This window comes from Styela clava, chromosome 14, assembly GCF_964204865.1.
Source record: "Styela clava chromosome 14, kaStyClav1.hap1.2, whole genome shotgun sequence".
NCBI lineage: Eukaryota > Metazoa > Chordata > Ascidiacea > Stolidobranchia > Styelidae > Styela > Styela clava.
The window spans coordinates 9,500,005-9,523,303 of record NC_135263.1 but is presented as its reverse complement, the minus strand read 5'-3'; the positions used below and the strand labels follow the sequence as shown (position 1 = coordinate 9,523,303).

The window sequence follows — 23,299 nt, the reverse complement described above, 5'->3', positions numbered from 1 at the left end:
TTTGATCGATACGCCGTAAAAGTCGACGGATCCGGAAGAGTGACACTTCGTAACAGAAATCTGCGTAAATACACACCCGTTATTGGACCTCAACCGCGATGCGTCATCGACATCCTCTATAAGCTCCCACCTGCTCGAAGACAATACACGAGGAAAGAGCCTTTTTGGAAACGACGTCACACCATCGGGGGAACACGACGAACCGATCGAAGGCAACGATCACAAAACACAAGCTGAAGTCACAAATCCTAACAGCCCGCCAACAAAAGCAGGAGTGGAATATCCTTCATGGCCTACGGACGCTGACATAGATGTTGACACGTCACCTGAATGGATGCCCCGACGTTCGAATCGTGCTCGAAATGCTCCTAGATGGCAAAAAGACTATCCTCAAAAATATGAACATTTTACTGTATATACTCAGTCTTTCATACCCCGCTACTCCTAAGAAACGGCGCACAAAAGACTTGGGGGGAGAGTGAATATTTATGTAGACTGTGCAGTGTGTGATTTAATGTTAACTCTTGTTCTTTATTTCCTTTCAGTTATTATTGAGTTCCGTCATTGTTTACTAATAAAAGTGTAACAAATGGACTGTCAATCCTATCTAATTGCTGCTTACTGACTATGCTCTCCTATCACATATTTTACCACCAAATTATATACTGTTCTTTAACTTCGTACTTTACATCAGGCTACTCAACTAATTTCACTGAAGATCCGCATACAAAACTTGAAAATTATTCGGGTCCGGTGTTTCCAGAAATTATATTTCAGCATCTTTAAACGCGCACTTCCTCGACCGGCTAATGATTATCAGCTAATCAAGATTGTTTATTATGATGTTATAGTTCTTTTCATATATATATATTCAAAACAATAAAACGTATTTTATAAAATGAAACTTGTAAAGTGGGGCTAATGATCTAAAATAAAAAAAATACTCCGCCAGTTGAGTAGCCCTGCTCTACGGTATGCAATGAACATTTCACATACTCACCGATCAAAAATTAAATAAACATCAGATTTTTCCAAATACAAATGGATGTGTCTACAGAACAATTTAATATATATACCGTAATTTCCAATAGCGCCTGAGGACCAAGGGACAACCCATATTTTTAAGATTCCCTTTGTTTTTGCAAATCTCATACGTCGAAATTCGTCAAACATTGAAGGCTGAAGCATAAGGAGTCTCAGTGTCAATGACTTTCGAATCCTCTACCAAGCGCCTCCGCGTTGTTGTCAAGGTTATTTACCAGATATCGAGTTGTGGAATCCATCCGGCCAAATACGTTTGAATGCAACCATCTGTGCTCCTCCAATCTGAACAGAGTCGCCCACATTGATGAAAGAATGGGTGAAAAGTTCCCCAGTGACAATGACAATCAATCCATCGTGTGCTGTCTCTTGAGAAATTACAAAACTTCACTAGGCAATTCGTGCATTGATCTTAGATAGTAGCCTACAGTGCGTATCTGGCATAGTTCACGTGATTGCACTGACTGACTGCAAAGAAAATAGGCTCCATTTCCCCCACACAGTGCAGGTGGAGATACCAGTCTGCTTCCCGCTCAGCCCGAATATACTTAAGAATTGCGAACATTGGTTTCACAAGACAATTAATCCACATCTTTGCAATTCTACTTTCTGCGGATAATGTAAGCAATATCTCTTGGAGATTCAGCCGTGTCATGAACTGCATGCTTAGAGAGAACAGGTCGTAGTAATTCTTCGACAAGCATCATATATAATTCCATTTATAGCATGTATAATTGGTAAATGAATGTGTTGTCACCGTATATTGCTATTTCGTAGATCGTCTCAGAACTGACAGTCGCCCGTTCACCCTTCAGCTTCAATGCCCACGTTAATGAAGATGCGTTAAAAATCTCTATATGTTTTTATTCGTAAATTTCCACAACACACAGAAAAAACATTTATCCACACTAGTTTCCAATGGTTTGCATCCACACTAGCTTAACATTGAAAGCTATCGAGTCGTATTTATACGTCGATCATAAATCTAATTAAATGCTGTAAACGTGAGCTCGTGATTCACGTTATAAACAAAACTCCTATTATCTAAATAAGGGTAATTATGTACATCGTACGGATGGGAACTTAGATATAATTATTTCAATCAGTGCCAAAGGTCTTGAGAATATAAATTTTAATTTGATAATGACTGGGTGGAACATGTTCTGTTCCTAAAACTGGTGTAATTTGATTCCTACGAAAGTCTTTGTTCGAATTTTGGGAAAAATCAACTTTGTTTTGATGATTTCAACATGAAATGGGGTACATTTGGGTGTTAGTTGCTATAAGCATTCTCAAAGCCCTGACATTTTGTGGGAACTTTTTCCCACTCAACATTTTCAGAACACCTCCAAAAGCTTCGGTAAGTACATCTACGATTCGGCTATTAATGTTCCAATACACAGTGGCGTATCTAGGGTGTGGCAGCCATGGCTCGTGCCATGGGCGCCGTTTGAACAGGGGCGCAAAAACGGCGAAAAGTATCAATATTAAAAACGTTTCAATGAAATAATTCAAAATTAGAAATAACTGAAACTCGTATTTTTAGTCAAATAATAACGTACAAGTATCTCGATTCAATAATAGTCATTATAAATTGCCAAACAACAATCAAGGGGGCGCATTTTTAGACTTTGCCATGGGCGCCATTTTTTGTAGATACAACCACATAAACTCATCAGCAGATGCATACCATCAAGTCTCAAATACATATCGTTGGATTGTCTTTGGTTTTCCCATTTTACATGTAATGTTATTCGGTACAACTGCTGTTCTACTGTAAATACAACATACTTTCGATCAATTTTCCAAGATTTTTTGTGCCTTCACCATTGCTAACATAATCGTAGTCGGATCCGTTGGGGTTCTGTCCAATAGAGGTAAATATACAATATTTGTTCTAGGTTGCAGGTTGTTACCCTGTTCTCGTCATAAGTTGGTCATATATACCCCATTTTCCGGGCTTTCATCTGTGAGAACATCGCGAAAAAACATGGAATCGATATCCTCCGCTCTCGATTGTGAAATTTTTCGTTGTTCTGGAATTCTGGTGACAGCAATGAAACAGGTGAACTGGACATGTCCGTATACTTTCTGAAACGTAGCATTTCATCATATGAGCATGCTACATAGTAGTCCCTCATATGGCTAGTTAAAGTTTTCAAAAAATACCAAGTGCGATTTGGAGGTCAGTTGCACATTTGTTTATTGCACTGGTTACAGTATTGCCGAATAATGCAGCTGGCAATGACCTATCAAGTTTTGAAGATATGGCAGCTAGTAGTTCTGAAATGTTGTCGATACTGATTCTAATGCCTTTTTTGCTTATACATGTTCTATAAGTTTATTTATGTGTTGTGGAAATTTATTGTTATGACTCTTACCACCCTCTATATTTTGCTTTAAATATAATTTTACAATCGCTCGCTGACATTATGAATATCAAACAATTTGGCTCAAAGTCACCCCTGACACTCTTTAACCACAAGATACGGAGGAGCGCCAGGACATGCCCATTTAGATTTTGATATTTTCATTCAAGTATTATTTATTCCCGTTCAAGTATATCCAGAAAATTTGAACGAAATAGGAAGAAAAAGGCTATTAGGTATTTTACTAATTAAAAAATTGCTCAAAACCCACACCCGTGTGGAAATGACTCGCTATAACCCCAATGAAATAAAACTTTGTCTGAAAACAAGGTCAAGCTTAAAATAGCTGGCTATATATGGCTCTGGTCGGACTATTATATGTGATACACTCCGTTAGAGCGAGTTTTTCTACCTGCGGAGTAATATCACGGGCGAGGATAATGCTGGGTTTACTGCTGTCGTAATAAGGCCCCGTCGATTACGTTTCGGCCATGGTATCCTCCGCCGTGGACGTCTGAGCGTATCTCAAAATGAAATTGTTGATTATCGGATGTTCAAGAGGCCAAGTTCGCCATATCATTGGAGCGTCTTGAAGATTATATTTATTCATTGTGAAATAGGTAAATGTTTATCTATCCTTCGCAGAGTGACGTACGGATTTTGAGACATCATGGCGTCAGCGGAAAATCCAATAGTAACGTTTTGAATATATATACGCATATGTCACGAACATGATCATCCCACCGTATACTATTTTGCTGTTCGAATTGTTCTAGATCAGTCTAAAAAGCTGAATATATCGGCTTATTCTGGTCGCCATAAGTATCACGAAGGCGCCTGTTGAATTAAATTGGATGTTTAAATACCGGTAACACTTCCCTCAATAAAAAGTTGTAAGTTGAGTGGTATGGCGCATCATGATGGAATGCGCTGACCTGAAAGTGTTACGGGAGTATTGCACGTCCGGCAATTGATCACAATGCCATTTTCATAGAACTTTATATTATATGTATGGATGATTGTTAAAAAAATTGATGTGTTAATTAAAACGCCCAAGGCTTACAGTCAAAAGATAAAAATAAGAAAATAGCACAGCAAAGATGTGCTTTTTTGCATATTCTAAATCTATTTATAAAGACATGAATCAAAAGTGTTTGATTATTTATGTAAAAAAATGCCTTGAAGGCAAACTGCACCATTTATCCTAAAAAACTCCTGCAGGAAACAGCACTATGATCCATGGCTGGACTTATTTGATTGCAACTCCAAATTAATCAGAGCAGCAAACTGTCTTCTCAGTTGGGTAATTTCGTTGACTAATAATACATGACCTTCTTCCTGTTCTTTTGTCACATTTCCACACAAACCACAGCCACCATCCACCAGTTGTGAATTGATCATTTTTTTCAAAAAGGCATGATAGGTTCCTTCCACAACATTCGTATTCTTTGTTGAATTCTTGCTACAACCCTCGTAACGTGTTACATCGTCCGTCGGAAAAGATAACAGAAATACTGTCAAAAAATGAGGCAAGCATATAACACAATCATTATTTTGGCAATAGTCATCCATATCTTCTCCATTTTCGGTTATGAATAACGCTTGCCTGCAACAAATTCCTTTTGGGAAAAGCTGCACAATTTTTTTATATAAAGGTGTTTCATTAATTGCCCCGATCAACTTACCTATTGCCTTAGCATGATTGGGAAATGAGTTTTTTATTTCGTCATCAGTGGCTCGCACTGACAAAAGGTTCGGAGAATCTCTTGCATCATTACTCTCTGTATGCTTGTATGACTGATCAAGCAAAGTTGTGATAATCATTCGCAGAATATCTTTGTCATTTTGTTCTTTTACTCTCTCCATGAGAAATGACTTGATTTTTAAAAAGAAACTGCCAGAGCCTCTAAGTATCGGTTTAAAGGCATTCAGGCCTTGGGCAATTTTGAAAATTAACAGTGGTTGGCTGGATATATCTCCTTCATCAGCCCTCCATAGAACCATGTATCCACGATAAAGTCCTGTCTCTACATCTCTAGTCAGCATAGCTTCCCATAATTTTGTCAAAGGAACCCAATATGGAGGATACTTGAATCTTGCCACATCCATAACAAGTACCATATCTTCCTGTGAATTGTATCCACCAATAGGAGAGAAATGTCCTGTGCCAGTTTGACCTAAAACCCCTCTTCCATATGATACTATGATAGCTATTTTGGTGCTTTTTGTGGCATTTTTCACATCCTCTCTGAATTCTGAAATATTCATAGTGTCAGACACCCGTTTTAGTTCCCCGTCAAGTTGATTACACAGTGCCAAACACATCAGGTTGTCCATAGGAACACCTATTTTCCTAATTTCTTCTAGGGGAGAACAACAATCAAGCATGTCTTCATGATACCAACGGAAAACCCCTTTCCAAACCACACCTGGATCGACTGCAAGAGAATTAAGAACCATGACAAGAGATGAGAGACCACAGTATGCTGGTTCTTCTTGTGTTCTGAACTGACTAGCAAGTGGAAAGTAACAGTTCATGTGCTCAGTGGCAAGAGCAGTTTTGAACAATTGCTTGCCTCTTTCAGATGCAAATGCGGTACAGATGTCAGGCAAAACTCGCCTGTAAAATGTTTTCTTCGCAGTAGCAGCCATCATAGTTCAAACCACAGGCTGTTCAACCTTGGCCACATGCAAATGTTATTTTATTCAGCATAGTTACATGAATATGTATCAACTATAGTTAGAAACAAATTCAAATTTTCCTAAAAAATAGAATAAATGAAATCGATAACTTTGAATAATTTAATAACAGTTATTATAAAAAATGATGCAAGAATGGCATATGTCGACTCGTCAATCATTACACACTCCACTACAAACTCTTATAACAGAAAACATATATACAAATAATACAGAGGTCAACACCTGGTGTATTATAAATAGGGAAGTAGAATTTTCGTGCTAGAATCTAATTCATGAACAATGTTCGGATTAGTTGACATGAATAGGAAATAACAGTTATGATTGAGTTAAGAGTTAAATTGGGCATTACAGAAGTGTATAAAAATAACTTAGAATATCCTTGGGAAATTCACATGAAACACTTGCTGATATTTTCAAGTCACATTTCCAATATCAATAATTCTTATTGCTGTTGTATTATTTAGCTTTTTAAAATTTTTCGATTGAGGTAGTAAGAACTGCAATTAACAGTTTGGTGTCAGAAACTTGTAAATATTTACCAGAGGTGGAAATAATAATAAAAACATTGAGAACAGAAAGGCAAGATTTGAAAAACTACAAATCACCCAGTCATATACAATAGCATACAAGATGAAATATATTATGTTCCATAACTTATCATGACCTAATTATGTACGAACCCGCATATTAATAGATTCTTATAAAAATTGATAAATATAATAAAATGCAAAAGTGAGGTTGTAGGTTACACATGAACAAGGCAAGGTAACCAGACTTTCAATGAAATTTCTAACATTTAATAAAGGTTTGAATAATTAGACTCTCTAATCTAATTATTCAATTCATTTTCAAAAAACCTAATATGTTCATAGTTTAAGATCTACTAGATCCAGTTTAAAATTTCTTTCTTTCCAAACAATTGCAGGATAATTTCTCCCCTATGATGGTATCAGCCCTCCACAGTTTCACATATCCATGAGGAAGTCCTGTCGATTCATCTATGCTCTTAATGGCATTCCATAAATCATGCAAACAAACCCAATGTGGTGGATATTTAAACCTTTCAACATCCAAGATAAGAACCTTGTCTTCGATAGGATTGTAGCCTCCAATTGGTGACAAATGGCCAGATCCTATCTGCCCAAGAGTAGAACGATTGTATGATAAAATCATAGCTACATCTTCTTTCAGTGTTACATTTTTGATTACATCTCTAAATTCATCAATGTTGGATTCAACGGAAAACCGTTTAACATGGCCTTCAAGGTTATTACATCTTGCCAAACGCAGCAGGTTCTCAATAGAAATGCCATTTTTCCTTATTTCCTCAAGAGGAGTACAGCAATGCAACATATCCTCATGGTACCAACGAAATGGCCATTTCCAAACAATTCCAGGGTCAATATGAAATGCATTAAGAACCATTACAAGAGATGATAAACCGCTATAACCACCAGGTTCTTCTTGTGTTTTATACTGAGAACCGATCACAAAGTAGCAGTTCATGTGACCCGTTGGCAAAGCTTCCTTAAAATATTTTTTACCTTTGTCAGATGTAAATGGAATGCAAGATGGTGGTAGAACATTCCTGTAACATGTTTTCAGCCTACTAGCCATATCTCCTGTACTTTGTTCTAATTATAATCCAATACTGCTTATTATTTTTTTCATACCAAAACTCTTCCAGCTCACAAACAACAGTCTAACTGCATTCAAGACTCGGATGATATTCCATCACTCTAACCTTTATAACTAAACCAGGGTGCTGATATTATTAGTTTTTAATTTCTTGATTTATTGAAGAATGAGTAACACACATTTATTATTCACATAAAGCATGATCATTTATCAATAATTATGATAATTGCTACTGTACCATTGAACAGCTGTCATCTACCCAATTAGTCACTATTTGTAAAACTTTTAAAACCATAATATACCAGTCATAATGAAAATAAACACTATTTTGTAATTGCTGTTCTGCAAATGTGTCACACTGGCTATTATTTGCAGGAGGAATAACAATCTTGCGCTTTTCACAATAAAACTTAACCAACCTGATAAACTTTTTATATTTTAAATTGCTTTGTTTTAAACAATGTACCGTACCTGTCACCCTAACAATGTGATTATTTTGACAACTTTGCTGATATGATTTTGACTATTTCTCAAAATAAATAAAAAGTAGAATGCATGATAATGCTTGAGTAACAGACGAAATATCCAATAAATAGCTGAATCGTCATCACTAGGCTTGTTTAAAATGCATATGCTGGCGATACTGTATTTTTGCACATGAATTTCATAAAATCTACCGGAAATCACCAAGTCTTGATATAAGCGTTGCATCTATTCCTGGTCTGGTAGTAGAGCGCTCAAATCATGGGGATTGCTATGAGAGTTTATTCACTGCAGTCGGTTTGTCTATTTCTTGCTCTGTTGTTCAACATCGATCAGTAATGAGTTTATGTTAATAATTGAATGTAATTTTGTGCAGCTGCTCAGATCCCTTTTTCACACCGACATCTTGTATCCTTTGTCAAACGGTACCATAGGTATTAAATCACTATATAAGAAAATTCATCATGTTACATTAGTTCCAACCTCCAACATCTGAACATAGTAATTCCCATGATCGTATATTTCATGAATTTAGCATCAATATTATCCATTCCAATGAAACGTTAATCCAGTAAGATGCACATTACTGCATTATCCATCCTGATAATATTATAAGGTGTGTGTTTAAGTTATTATATAAAGATCATAAATTTACAAAGGTTTAGAGTAAGAATCAAAAACAACAATTAGTAAATGAATACATTACAATGTTATCATTATCAATAAATTATAAAACATCATCTATTATTTCTTTGAGCAAAAGCATTCATAATAAAAACATTCACAATATTCATTCTTATACCCTTTTCTACATTTTGTGACAATAGCTGTACAATAGCAAAGCATCTAATTGTAAAGCACTTTGATACTCCTGTCTACTTACTGACTTATGGCCATCATTATGCATGTACACAACTTATAAAGTAGTAATAAATATAATCATAAATCCCAAGTCTCATTTCCTGCAATAGATTTTGTTTTCGGTTCAGATTTTAGAGATACAATGTTCCATGTTATCTTGAATCAGTAAATGAAACATTTTCTAAAATTCCTCTATGGATATTTTTGCAGAAATCAAATATATCAACACGACACGAAAAATTCATAAAATCAGAACTCATGTTATGAACAACTCTTTTTTTTATACATTTCTGATGATCACCTTATGAAATTTCATTTACCGACATATTTATGTGCAATCTTATCAATTCTAATAGCTATAAAAATAATTTGGTTTTACACTGGGTCACATTATTTTTTGCTAGTAGGCTAATAATCACAACTAACAGTCGACCATATTGTTGCAGACTCAGCTATATCAGTTTCGGTCTATTCTTTGCTTTAATTAATTGCGACACATAGAAAATGTTCATCAGCATCTGAATGACAGATATAACAGTGTGACAAACTACAATTTCTGGGTAACGACCTCATTTCAATTACACCATGATCACTTAGAAAATACTATGACCGGTTATCAAATTTACATCAATGTCTATCAAAATCGCAGCTGTTATTAATTAGAAACTAGCACAGCGGTTCCCAACCGGTGGGGAATTCCCCACTTCGGGGATTGCTGGTGGGAAATGAATGCTCATATAAAAATTTACGCAAAATAACTCAATTAACAAATATTACAAAATGAAAATCACAATATTTCATATTTTCAGCTTATATTTTGGTTTAACGTAGTGGAAGTTCCTTCTTCAAGAACGACAACAAAAAACAAACGTCCCTGCCAGGCTATAACCCTTTGGCAGACGACCGTTTCCCGCCAAACTGCCAAAGTTGGCCGAGCGTAAAAAACACATCCCAATACCGCCCCAATTTTTGGGTCAGGGCCATTTCAATCTGGCAATGGCCTTCGGTGAGAAATAAAATAGATAGATAGATAGATAGTTTATTTCGAAAACTCCATAACAAACCTAAATTTAAAATGGAGAATTCTGGAGGGCAAGCAAAACCTACAAAAAAGTTTAAAACATGAAGTATCTCATGTGCCTGCCCACCAGCACGCACACAAAAACACAAGCCCAATTAAATGAGGCTTGGGCCAAACTTAAAAAACAAAATACACGATAGTAATAAACTTTATAATAAAAATCAAAAATAATCCACTAGATGTCACGAACATGCTTGTGTTGATTGAAACTGTGTGCGTCCTCATGTTTTTCAGATACCGTGCGTTGAAAGTGGGCAGGCAGAGTTTGCGGGGGTGGCGGTATTAGGGTCCTTGACGTTATGCCATAAAACGGAAAAAGTTCAATATAAGCCATTCGAAATTTTGGTGAAATAACGTTGTTGGCCGTGATATTCTGATCGCGTTTTGCTCATGTAGCGACAAAAGGTTGCCGACCCATGCCCTATCTAAACTAAAGCAGTTTAAAGCACTAAACTAAAGCAAACTTTATGTACTTGCGGGCCGAATATCCACTTTTCCGGTAGCGTACGGGCCGCATAAATTTCCGGCTATAAACAATCGCCACATTTAACTTCAAATTATGGCGCACTCGCACCTATTGCTGTGTTATTAAAAGGCTGCCACAATGAGACGTGTATGTTTATATATTGTACGTGTACCTTTTTATATATTTTATCGAACAATACATATTTTTATTTAGTTATTAACAGTGTGAAGGATAAATTTATTTCTGTGTCATGGCCAAAGCGTTAAAATCAATTGACGATCTGACAAGCGGGTACGAAATTTAATCTTAGTGTAATACCGTTTAGATAGTGCTGCTCACGGCAATATTGTGCTTTCGAACGTGCACACTTCACGTTTTACACTGTCGCTCAGATGAGCAGATCGGGGTCGAATTTCGTTTTTGCAATGACACTTTTAACATTAAATACCTTAACTGCGATGCCGACCTAGAATATCAAGCAAACTGGTTTTGAAACGCGCGAAAAAGAAAAATATTTTTCCTCTCCACTTTGGAATGTTCGGCCCTCGTCGCAAACTTTCCTCCGTTTCCCATACATTTTCAAATTTTAAAAATCAAAATAAACTTAGCTTATAATTACAACCAACGATGGGACGTTTAAGTAAACGACATATGACATAGGCTACAACTGACACTACTTGCTATAAAACAAGCGGTACTTGTTACCAAATAAATCCATGTGGATACAATACATTTGGGGCAATTTTCGCTTTATGAGTTAAAAGTCATTCGAGGGCCGCAAAAAAGGCGTTCGCGGGCCGCATATGACCCGCGGGCAGCAGTTTGGCGACCCCTGATCTGAAGGTTACGTAAAAAGTTATTTGTTGCCGCAAATGGCGACAGTCTATTATCACATTTCCCGGAAATACGCCCGTGCCGTCATTCTGCTACACCGTTATGAAATGTAATGGCTAATGTAAAAGGAAGTACGATCATAGTTATCCCGGCTACGGTGTCAGGTCTGTAAAGAGAAATTTTCTGGCCCGTGACGTCATTCTGATAAACTGTTATAAAAGGTAATGGCTAATGTAAAATGAGGTTCCATTACAATTGAACCCACGTGCATTTGAACCCACGACAATTGCACCTGCATACTATTGCACCTATGTACATTTTTTGTTTGTATTACAGATATTTGAACCCATACTAACCCTAACCCATGGGTTTTAGCACCCGCATATAGATTGAACCCGCGATATACACATGGGTTCAAATGTACGAACACCGTAAAATGAAAGTACGATCATAGTTATCTCGGCTACGGTTTCAGATCTGTAAAGAGAAATTTTGAGCAACTTCCGCAATGCGTTGTTTGCCTCAAGCCCCTTTCCAATTGTTCTATGAAGCTTCCTCAACTGAAGCAACATATTTCAAAGATCTATTCTCATTTGGCTGAAAACATTTAGGCGAGTCGAGTGAAAAAGATGAAATTCGACAGCATGGGACAATTTCAGATAAGTTTAAAGGCGATAGTGAATGTATCTTATGCAGTTGTCCTGCAAATAGCAATGACCAAAAGGGCCCATAACATCGTGAGATATTGATAAAACTTGTCTGGTAGAGTGTGCTGATATTCTGCCGAGCACGTCTACGGCGTTAAGCAAGTCGCCTTGTGCAATAACAATGATGCGCATTTTGAAAATGCCATTTTCAAAAATAGATCCCGACATCCGGTCTATCATATTAAAAAAACATGACGGTGTAATGTAAACTCTGATGCGTTCTTTGTAATCTTATGCGTTCTCTGTAATCGTATGCGTTTAATTTTTCTATTCGATGAATAACACTGTTTTTTTTACACGGATCGTCACTGTCTTGGAATGCTAGAAAGGGCATTGATTGTTCTCGCGGGGTTTCAACTTCTGCACCAATTGCAAAGAACTTTCTTTACTGAAGAAAATCTTATCAATTATTATTGACGGGAAATTATCTTTTTTTAAGGGAGTCGATGTGTTGTATGTTGTGGGGAATGAAAACTCAGCCTGAATCGAAAGTGGGAAATTAAGATAAAAATGTTGGGAACCACTGAACTAGCATACCAGCTTTGTTGGCTTGAACAATTTAACGTCGATAATTTCAAACCGACTGAATTCAGTTGAATGCCAAAACAGACAAATGGGAATTTGGTGCATTTTAAATATCCCTGTCTGTATTAGCAAAGCCAAATTAACAGAAGCGGATTCGCAATTAAGTATATATATATATACTCGTTGTGATTCCGTGTGCTGCAAACCCTCACAATAGCTTCAATGGCATGATGACGCAGGCGAAGAACTTTATTATGCAGCAGAAAACACGGACGGATTGAAAAAGAGAGAACAGTGAAAACCGCTCTAGTTCAAAGTATAGCATTGTTGTCGAAAACAGTGGCTCCGATACCAAAACGCATTCTTGAATACTATATATATGTACAAATAAAAAATCTCAAAACACATTTGCCCACAATATACGAATAATATTTGACGCGTAATTGGTAATACACATCTTGTTGCGAACCCTTAAAAAATATCAAACCTGAACTTTATATGCGATCTTAATAGCCCACATGAGGATCAGTCGATTAGCGGTGTGTGAGGCCTGAAATAATGGCTTAGCAAGTCTCGTATGAGATTTCAAACATTTATGTATATATACCAAACGTTTATCAGTACATCTCGAAATACAAAACAAAAACGAATCAATCACAGCGAATAGGCAGGCCTACATCATTTCCACTTGTCATCCGCTCTCTAAAATCAATCTTATCTATCAAAACGTTTGTATTGCGTGTGAGAATGAGTGTTATATTTCGAGCATAATATATCTCTAGGTTTTTATCCGATGAAGCGTAAATGATAAGTGTTTCGAGAATATAGGCTATAGAAGATTTATTACTCAGATAAGGGAGAAGACTTCATCCATATTACTACTAGTCTACTCAAGCATTTATTGAGATACTTGTACCTGAAAGATACATGTATATTATGTTAACTACATATTTTATTTTTACGGATATCGCAATTCCATCTTCAACGATTCGGTACTAAACCTATTGACAGAATACTACAAGCAAAAATGGGAAACAAATCATGTAAACGCCAAGATGATTCAAAGTGTGTTAATACACGGGAGGAATCTGTGGCCACAGTCACGTTAAGCAGCAATGGTGATATTCGTACTGAAAGTGGTGAAGACAAATCAAACGACTCTTTGCTTTATCGAGTAGACGAATCTCCTCCATGGTATACATCTTCCTTGTTCGGTTTCCAGGTATTGTTTAAGCTCAAGGGAATAAATATTATCTTATTCAATAATTTTCGGCTTATTTTAGCATTTCAACAGATGAGGAAAATCTAAATCGAGTAGACAGTATACTTTTTTAGACCTCCAGAAGTATGTGTACCAAGATGGCGCACAACCTGAAAATAGTATGTGCACCAGGTTAGAGTTCAGGTTGTGCGCCATCTTGGTGTACATACTTCGGGAGCGTCCCTTTTTATAACCAATAGAAAACATTGCGCATTTATATTTCAGCAATTTCTTCTATGTATCAGCCTCATGGTAACGTTTCCTTTGATCGTTATGACTGTCATGTGTGCTGATAATTCAGAAGCCGTGACTGATTACAAAACATATATGATTGGAACTGTTTTTGTGGTTTCCGGGATTTCTACCTTCATTCAAACAACATTCGGATTACGGTGAGATGTACATGAAACTCTTGACCTCAAAACGTCCACGGATCTTTTGTATAGAAAGCTCCTGCCACTGATGCAAAAAATATGAGATTTGAGAAAAACACCCAGTCGCATTTTAAGTTCTGCAGATTGCGGTCGCCACGTTTTAGGTAATTGCGCGTTCGCTAACACTGACATAGCTTCATTCCATCAATCAATGAAAATTGCAACTAGATAATCACTAGATTATTATTTCAAGCGGCGGCCGGTTTTTTTTATTGGCGGGTGCTTTCTACAGAAGATCCACTTTACCTACTGGGCTGAATTATGCTCAATACAAATTAATTCAAAATCTTAGAATTAAATATAGTACTAATGATCAGTTCGCCACACTTTTGCGGCAATGAAATACATACAAATGTTACTACAACAGTAAGACACAGTAAATATATAGGCAACTCCGAAACAAAATTACGCAAAGGTACAGAATGTGACTGATAGCTGATGCTCATTGATCTAGAACTCTTCATCTGTATTGCAAGCATTACACGCTAATCCGAACCGCGTGGTATGGATGGCTATGTATTAATAGTGTGTTGTCTTTTCTTACCTTCAAAATTGAAACAGTTTACTCTATATTCAGACTCCCGCTGATTGAGAGTTTGACCGCAGCTTATTTATCATCTCAGATAAGTATAATGAGTTCACCCGACCTCAAATGTCCGGCACAATTGGACTTGAATCCAAATTCTTCTCACATCGACTTTTCGGTCGAGTTGGGTCAAAATTCAAGCAAAACAATTCATGATAACCTGATGAACAAAACAATAAATGTAGATGACGAATCAAATTATTACAGAGACAACGATGGAATTATAAGAAGTAGCAATGAACTTTGGCTTCTTCGTCTACATGAAGTAATTAATATGTTACTTATTACTTATCGATTTTAATCGGTAATTACTTATCGATTTTAATCGGTAAGTATGTTGATAGGTATTTGTCTGTTTGTCTGTCTGTCTGTTAGATGCACGCGATATCTCACGAAAGCGAGGTTGAATCTTCAAATTTTGCATGTGCATTCATCATAGCTCGGATCAGAAGCCTATTGATTTTAGATGAATTATGTCGTATAATTAGCGAGTTTTTAATTAATTAGTGATAGGACACACGGTGTCACTTGCTCGAAGCTGTTTTGGGGAATCCCCTAACCTTCGATCGGTAAGTCTTCGGTCTCCGACCGATATTCTCGTTTTTGAAATTGTTTAATTTTGGTGACAAGGTTACAATTTTTATGCAAAAGTAACTGAGCCCTCAATTAGTTGCCACAGTTCTTAGGCGTATAGTAAATAAATTTCTTTATTGCAAACACACTTAAAAAAAGTTATATAACGATTATGCAAAAAATATATCAAATTTGCCATATTTCGACTTTCAGTCTTTTTCCTAATATTTCATGCAAAATTGTTCAATGTTTAAGGATCCATATATTCATTCAAAAAGACAGATGCAAGATGTTCAGTTTATTTGATTTGCGCCAATATTATTTTGTTATATTATCAATGATTTTCCTAATGCAAATTTGAAAACGATTGCTATTTTACAGATACAGGGCGGCATCATTTGCGCTTCGTTTCTACAGTTGGCGCTTGGCTTGACTGGTGCCATGGGATTCTTACTACGTTTCATCGGACCGCTCACCATTGCACCTACCTTGGTTTTGCTTTCGTATGGTATATTTGAAACAGCCGAACAGATATCGAGTGATCAATGGGGAATCTCTCTCTTGTATGAACTTAACATTGCTACCGTGATACATTTATGTTTGTTTTACATGTGTGTTCTGTCCATGACTGTTTGCGGTAAATATTTCAACAATGTTTACAACGACAGCAAATCAACATCGCAAATATGCGAAACAAAGATTTGGTGTTAGTAAAAACTGAAAATATAATGTAGATTATTTAAAATTCAGTATGAGTGTATGGCATCTTTAATTAATAATGGTCTGAAAATTCAAAAACTAATTCGGACTGATTATTTTTTTGAGCCAATGAAAGACTCAAAAAATAGTATACTCAAAAAATTGTTATCGGAATTATTAGCTTGTTTGAAACGCTGATGGATTTTGGTTGAAGCTGATCCATCATAAAATTGGGGACAAGCTAATATGTTTAAGCCGTTCAGGCAATCAACATTTGCAAAATATCCGTCATAAAAGTAAATCGCACAATTGTTGTTTTTATAAACATATTGCTGCTATATTCGTCAATTAAATTTAAGATTATATTTGATTATTTATTATGGATTATATACGGCTTGTGCATAAGCGCTCTATGTTCTGAATGTTCGATTATTTTAGCAAATGTTTTACAGAGTTGTTGCATTGTTCTTCATATTTGCGATATGCATGGAAAAAGTACTTGTACCGATTCCTAATTGCGAGTTCAAGAGAAACAAATTGAAGATTACGTCAAAATCGAAATTGCCTTTATTTTCCATGTTCCCGGTGAGATTGATTGTAAAATAATTATATGAAGTACATAAATTCTCACTTCTTAAAATATAATTATTGCAAGTGATTAAAGCAATAAAGCAGACCTACTTACTTTTATCAGTTCAGTAAAAATTCAAAATATTTTACTGAAAATATTTACTATTGATATGTTTATGGGAAACGCTATAGAACGATAAATGTGCTTTTCAGTCAGATCGAGCGAAGCAAATTAAAATGCTGTACAGAACCTACAGTTGCTGTTTTCTGGCGGCTATGTAGTGAATAGCTCAAATATATAATCTGGTTTTTAAGTAACAGACCTCTTTTTCACTCAGATACTACTAGCGACGTTGTTGGGTTGGTTTGTATGCTACGTTATTACAATCGCTGGTGGTTTTTCTGATGATCCGAACGATCCATCATATAATGCTCGCACTGACGGGTCTAATGCAATTTCGAGAAGCCCGTGGTAAGAACCTGTCAGCTTTGTACTATAGATATTTATAGCATCTACAATGCATATCTACATTATTATAAAAAATATGTAAATTTCGTATTTAAATTGTATGTCATTATCCCCGTTATTACCAGTGTGAAATATATAATTAAAATTAATGGGTTGTATGATATGTATTTCAAATGTTTTGGTTGTTTATAAAATGATTAATGAGTTTCCTCTGACTCTTGAACTCAGAAAATCACTCCCTATATTTCACTATTACAAAATTCTTAATAGATTTTTGCCAGTTGGCACTTACAAATTGTTACCCTGTTTCATAACTAACATTTTGATTCAAAATAGTCCTGTCATTCAAAAGATAAATAATTTTAGCTTATTATAGTATATATATCAGATTTTTTTTTAGGGAAAACAAAATCTTCAAAATGACCATAAATTGCATATCCACATTTCGGAAATGCAACTAAAAACTGACAAATATCCGCTAAAAGTATTAGATAATGCCTAAAAATCTGAAACTCTGTCTTAGTTAAAAATGTCTCTAAGCGACTTTCAGAATTTCAATCGTTGCGTCACCTTTGATATATTATTGTTAGTCAATGTAACGAAAATAAACAAAACACGTTAATGCTTGGGGAAACATTCATAACGATATCATCTCACGAAATTCGAAACTGTAAATTAGCGTCACTCATCTTGGTTTAGTTTTATTGTTAGCAGAGAAATTTTCAGCTGACCATTTCTATTGTTTACACGAAGTCAAATGTATAGTCGGGGGCGGATTAAGCCCCTTTGGTGCCCTATAAGCACTGAAGACTTTGGTGACCCCTCATGTGCAATTTAATTACAAAAACAATAAACCTCAAAAGTGGATTATTCATTAAAAATAATCACAACCAACAGTAAATAAAACAACTTTTACGAACATTTTAAGGTTTTTCAATATCGGCAAACACGCAATACCGGGCGATATATCGGTTGAGCTCTAATCCTGAGGGAGTGTGACAATAAAGATTCATGTCTCCAGTCTCAACGTGAATCGAAATACCAAATGATACAAGTCACAACTATAGTTTGAAATTTTACCGGTACCTAGTAGTCACCGGTAAAATTTCAAACTATAGTTGTGACTCCCTCAGGATTAGAGCTCAACCGATATATCGCCGCAAAAACTTTTGAGGAGGGCTCGCGGGCCGCAAGTGATCGAAATATCGCGAGTTTACTTACTTTGAATTTAATAAACAACGAGAGTTTACCGTTCTAATCAGACTATTAATATGTTGCATGGGTGGCGTTCTTTTAAATAAGATATATATAGCGTTCAGTTATTTTAAAGTTAATTCCCGAGAATTACCGTTGTACTTTGCCCATCTTGCGTTTAATGTAGCTTCAATTTATATTCTTTCGTGACAGATATTACTTGAAATGAAACCAGGCACTGTGTGATGGGCAAGGAAATACGTTTCCGCCGTGTTTTCCTTATGTCACCTTTCTTTCGACACTCATTTTATTACGAATTGTTATATTGAGTAATTTAAAAACTTGCAGCGTGAGCAAGCTAAGAGCCATTGTCAAATACCAACCAAGTCCGTCTAAGTATTTCGGGACCTAGCTAAAAAAAAAACTGGATTGCGCAGCGTTAAGTCGGCTCTGCGTTTCGTCACTACTGTCACATGGCCGACGCTTGTAAATATAGGAGTGTTTTTACTAAAATAAAGGCACAAAGCGTTGGAAAAGGGGTTTGAATCTCGGGATCTCGACCCCAGTTGGAATACCTAAAAAAAAACTCAAAAACGTTCCTCCATTAGATACAAATATACGCTAAAATTGTTCTGTGAACCGCACGGAATGTATCAGCATGACAGGGTTTGGACCACCCTGGTCTACCTTATCAAAAAACTTCCGACTTCGCTGACCACTAGATCGTTGAAATGCGATCGTGGAACCGCCACATAGTGTAAATAGTTCATTGGTCCAATTGTTGAAGAGAAAAGAACTTTTTTTAAAACAAAAATGCAGCAACAAAGTGAATACTAGAAAGAAAAAACAACAACAATTTAAGAAAACGACTCATAGGCCCATTTCGTGTCCAATAAATAAGTTTCAGTGTTTATTTTTAATATAGTAGGTTAATATGATAATTGAAGACGAAAAAAATAAGCGAACATTTTGAGGTTTGAGTCGTCTGGTGAACTCGTAATATTTTTAAACACCGATAAACTATATAAAATTCTGCTCTAAAATTTCTTTGGTGCCCCTCTTTGCTTGTTACCCTAAGCACGTGCTTATATTGTTTAATGGTAAATCCGGCGTTGTGTATAGTGCATATCGCCAACTAATTGCCCAATTTATTAAGTGATACTTCTTTTTCAGGATTCGCTTCCCCTACCCGTTCCAGTTTGGCTTTCCAATATTTACAGCAAGAAGCATTCTGGGAATGATGGCGGCGGTATTGCCAGGAATATTGGAATCAATAGGGGATTACAATGCAACTGCTGTTGTTTGTGACGAACCATCGCCACCGAAACATGCTGTTAATCGGTTAGTAAATAAATGACCCATTATAAATAAATAGGTATACCTAAATCATTGTCCAAGATTCAATCCTTCAATGTGATTATTCTGGCCTTTTATTTTAATTACTGATCGCGATGTAGGTCTATAACTCGTTTTGCTGAATGGTTGTTGTTCATCCTGTTGTTGTTGTTGTTGCTCGGGTGAGTAGTGTTGTGAAAAATGACTTTACTAATGGAACAACAAATTTCAAATGTTCAATACTCTATGGCGCAAGAAGTCTTTTCAATATTCCTATTTTTTTTTCCTGAGTCTTATGGTACCCGATATTTCATCTCTAATTTTGCTCCTCCGGTTTTCATTGGAGTAAAACAATTTTTTGTTCTGTCACGCTTGACCGCCTCCGTAAAGCATCGTCAGACAATCTTTTCAGGAATCTTGGTGCTTTTCTTGGACGCATTTCTCTTTATTACTTTAAAAATTGTTTTTGATCAGAGGCGTGTTTATGGAAGGAATCTGTATTCTTTTATCTGGTCTGTTTGGCACCGGCAACGCTACAACGACTTGGAGTCACAACATAGTGTTGCTTGGAGTGTCAAAAGTCGCGAGTCGCAGGGTAAGTGTTTGTTTGTATTTTATGGTATTCCTGAAGTATGCGCACCAAGATGTCGCACAACCTGAACCCTAACCTGGTACACAACCTGAGTTCAGGTTGTGTGCCATCTTGGTGCGCATACTTCAGGAGGTCCAAAAAATGTTCCATTCATGTCATTGTTATTCAGTATTATACAATGTCCCTCAATTTTTTTCATCCTCTTTAGCATATTAAAAAACTCTATGACATACCCACTCATTTTAACCGCTGTTTTGAAGTGAATTTTGATCGAGGTGCTTCACGCACGCGCCGCATGTACAAAAAAAAGTTCTCCACTATAACAGACATATTACTTTTTATATTTTTTATATCAAATTCTTATCCACCTAAACCAAGCCTATTTAAAATAAAAATAAAACATTGGAATTCACAAATTTATTTTGTTATTTAATTTTCAGGTTTTCCAAGTAACTGGACTGATAATGTTTATTTTTGGACTTTTCACAAAATTCTTGAGTGTATTTTCAAGTCTTCCTGTGGTTGTACTTGGTGGAACTGTATGTGCTACAATGGGAATGATCTTGGCAATCGGGGTTGATACTTTGAAACACGTGGATATGAGTAAAAACAGGTTAGATTTCAGAATAAAAATGAATGTTTTAAAAGTACTAATAAAGTATTTTTTGGTTGGCATTAGAGGTAGGTTCAAATACCTTTGCTATCAAAATTTGATTTTCTCTGAATTGGAGTCGAATTCAAATTATATACATCCCAAGCCAATACTTAAATCGAGCTGATTGTTCGTAATGAAATTTTTGAGTCATTTTAGTTGATATATATGTATGTAAAGCAGTATAATAGATCGACATCTATGTGTGGCAGTACACACTTGCCAAATTTTATCATTTCGACGTCCAGTCTCTACCTATGTCTATATTCATATTCTCTAGCCTTCTTCGTTTTGTTTCTAAAGTATTCTCTTTCCAGGAACTTATTCATTTTCGGATTCAGTATTTTGTTCGGAGTTGTTCTTCCAATGTACGCAGTAAGACATGGAGACAGAGTAGATGTTGGTATTGAAGAACTCAATAATATTATTCGCGTGTTGATTCGCAGTCCCATGTTCGTCGGAGGCATTGTTGGATTTGCGTTAGATAATATTGCACCTGGTACGTACATGTGTAATATTTATATAAAGTGGTACCACACATTTTATATCATTGCAAAACCCCTTACAGGAACAAGAGAAGAAAGAGGATTGGTCGGATTTTATGCATCAAAGTCCGGTACTAAATCATCCGGACTTGTGTACCAACTTCCTTTTAAAACTGACTGGAAATGGACAAAGTGGATCCCAGTTTGCCCCAACTTCTTAAAACCAAGAACAAGAATATAAAATGGACAACAGGCATTCCTAAAGCATAAATTGTGATATAAACAAATTTAGCAGTGCGATTAAAACAATGTATACACATTTTAATGGGCGCTCCCGTAGTATGTGCATCAAGATGGCGCACATCCTGAACATAGTATGTGTACCAGGTTAGAGTTCAGGCTGTGCGCCATCTTGGTGTACATACTACGGGAGCACCCATTGGAATGTGTATACATTATTTTAATCGCACTGCTAAATTTGTTGTGATAGATTTTTTCGGACCTCCAGAAGTATTGGCGCACAACCTGAACATAATATGTGTATCAGATTGGGGTTCAGGTTGTGCGCCATCTTGGTGGACATACTTCTGGAGCGCCTTTTTTCAGCATTGAGTCTACGTTGACATAGATAGAGTTTCCATTTATTATTATTGCATTAACAAAGATTTAACTTTGCTTTGTTTGACACTATTTCAAAAGTATTACCCTATTAAGAATAAATATTCAGAAATCAAAAAGCTTTCATTTCTTCCCGCATAGTTTGTTTTCTTCATTTGAGCAGGCCGTGATATATTTTAAGGGTTATGCTTCGTAAGGTGAATGAAATTATTACGCTATAAATACCAGTTGCTGAATTCAAAAAAATAATCAATCAATTTATATATATGAAGCATCCCCCACACTTACCGCGAAAGTTTGCGTGTTTCGTTTTTTGAATCGACATTGAAATCCACTTGTTATATATATATAAACGTTTTTGTAAATGGACTCAAAAGGAAATCATTGAATAAAGATGAATGAGAAGCATAGAAGACAGTGCAAGTCTTATCAGTTTAGATTAAAATAGCGTAACTATTTTGTTGTTAATTTAGATATATTGCCCTGCAGGTATATTTGTTTGGTAAGTCAGCCGTATAAGGGTTCCAATATTTCCTAAAGAAGTTGCTGTGTCTTTGCAGATGTTAATGAATTTATGCAACTATGCAGGGAGATATACCAATAGAAAAATGATAAAATTGTTGCAAGCAATATCGTAGAACCTGTATATTTAGCTGCAAAAGTAATGATTTAAAATGACTTATTTTAACAAACCGTGACCTATTTGTATAGACAGCGTGATAAATCACACTCGAAAAATAATCTATCAAACATGAGGGGAAAAACATGCATACATTGTCTCATTAATAATGAGGGCTTTAGCATTCTTGACAACCTGGAACGGTTTAAGAAAACTTTTGAATGGTAAAAAAATCTATACTGATAACATTTCAGGTAACAATATTTGTGAAATTAAATATACCCCAATATTAATTAATATAAATATAACGTGACACGTCTAGTCGGAGACACATTGAGGCGAAATGTCCATATAGTAAATATTATAATACATTACATTTCTGCATTTCTGCATACATTACATTTACGATTCCAAGCGGTATGCTTACTAATTTACAACGCTATTTATTGTCACACCCATCTACTTTGTTGAGTTAACCTGTTTTTCACAGATTAGAATAATTTT

General features: G+C 36.0%; 3 protein-coding genes across 4 annotated transcripts; 1 reads left to right on the top strand and 2 right to left on the bottom strand.

The window, feature by feature from the left end:
- Window positions 1-4,395: 4,395 nt before the first annotated feature.
- LOC120340772 (glutathione gamma-glutamylcysteinyltransferase-like) lies at window positions 4,396-6,072 on the bottom strand. Its single transcript, XM_039409132.2, has 2 exons — window positions 5,096-6,072; window positions 4,396-4,924 (listed from the first exon to the last, which is right to left on the bottom strand). The coding sequence occupies exons 1-2, from the start codon at window positions 6,063-6,065 to the stop codon at window positions 4,641-4,643; spliced, it is 1,254 nt and encodes a 417-aa protein (XP_039265066.2). The 5' UTR covers window positions 6,066-6,072; the 3' UTR covers window positions 4,396-4,640.
- A 935-nt stretch (window positions 6,073-7,007) lies between these two features.
- LOC120340773 (glutathione gamma-glutamylcysteinyltransferase-like) lies at window positions 7,008-7,730 on the bottom strand. Its single transcript, XM_078120064.1, has one exon. The coding sequence runs from the start codon at window positions 7,728-7,730 to the stop codon at window positions 7,008-7,010; it is 723 nt and encodes a 240-aa protein (XP_077976190.1).
- A 4,935-nt stretch (window positions 7,731-12,665) lies between these two features.
- On the top strand, window positions 12,666-22,539 carry LOC120340929 (solute carrier family 23 member 1-like). 2 transcript variants are annotated; one of them, XM_039409330.2, is made up of 11 exons: window positions 12,666-13,930; window positions 14,195-14,361; window positions 14,981-15,254; window positions 15,944-16,125; window positions 16,714-16,846; window positions 17,170-17,303; window positions 19,668-19,835; window positions 20,304-20,424; window positions 20,862-21,034; window positions 21,391-21,572; window positions 21,642-22,539. In XM_039409330.2, the coding sequence occupies exons 1-11, from the start codon at window positions 13,736-13,738 to the stop codon at window positions 21,797-21,799; spliced, it is 1,887 nt and encodes a 628-aa protein (XP_039265264.2). In that variant the 5' UTR covers window positions 12,666-13,735; the 3' UTR covers window positions 21,800-22,539. The 2 variants fall into 2 exon arrangements, with proteins under 2 accessions (XP_039265264.2, XP_077976087.1); XM_078119961.1 differs by having other exon boundaries at window positions 13,792-13,902.
- The last annotated feature ends 760 nt before the right edge of the window (window positions 22,540-23,299 follow it).

Coding starts and splice junctions, on each gene's coding strand:
- LOC120340772 (XM_039409132.2), bottom strand. CDS start 6,065: ATGATGGCTGCTACTGCGAAGAAAACATTTTACAGGCGAGTTTTGCCT. Junction 4,925..5,095: donor CAATCATGCTAAGGCAATAG/GTAAGTTGATCG, acceptor ATTTTTTGACAG/TATTTCTGTTATCTTTTCCG.
- LOC120340773 (XM_078120064.1), bottom strand. CDS start 7,730: ATGGCTAGTAGGCTGAAAACATGTTACAGGAATGTTCTACCACCATCT.
- LOC120340929 (XM_039409330.2), top strand. CDS start 13,736: ATGGGAAACAAATCATGTAAACGCCAAGATGATTCAAAGTGTGTTAAT. Junction 13,931..14,194: donor CTTCCTTGTTCGGTTTCCAG/GTATTGTTTAAG, acceptor TTTATATTTCAG/CAATTTCTTCTATGTATCAG. Junction 21,035..21,390: donor GTGGATATGAGTAAAAACAG/GTTAGATTTCAG, acceptor TTCTCTTTCCAG/GAACTTATTCATTTTCGGAT.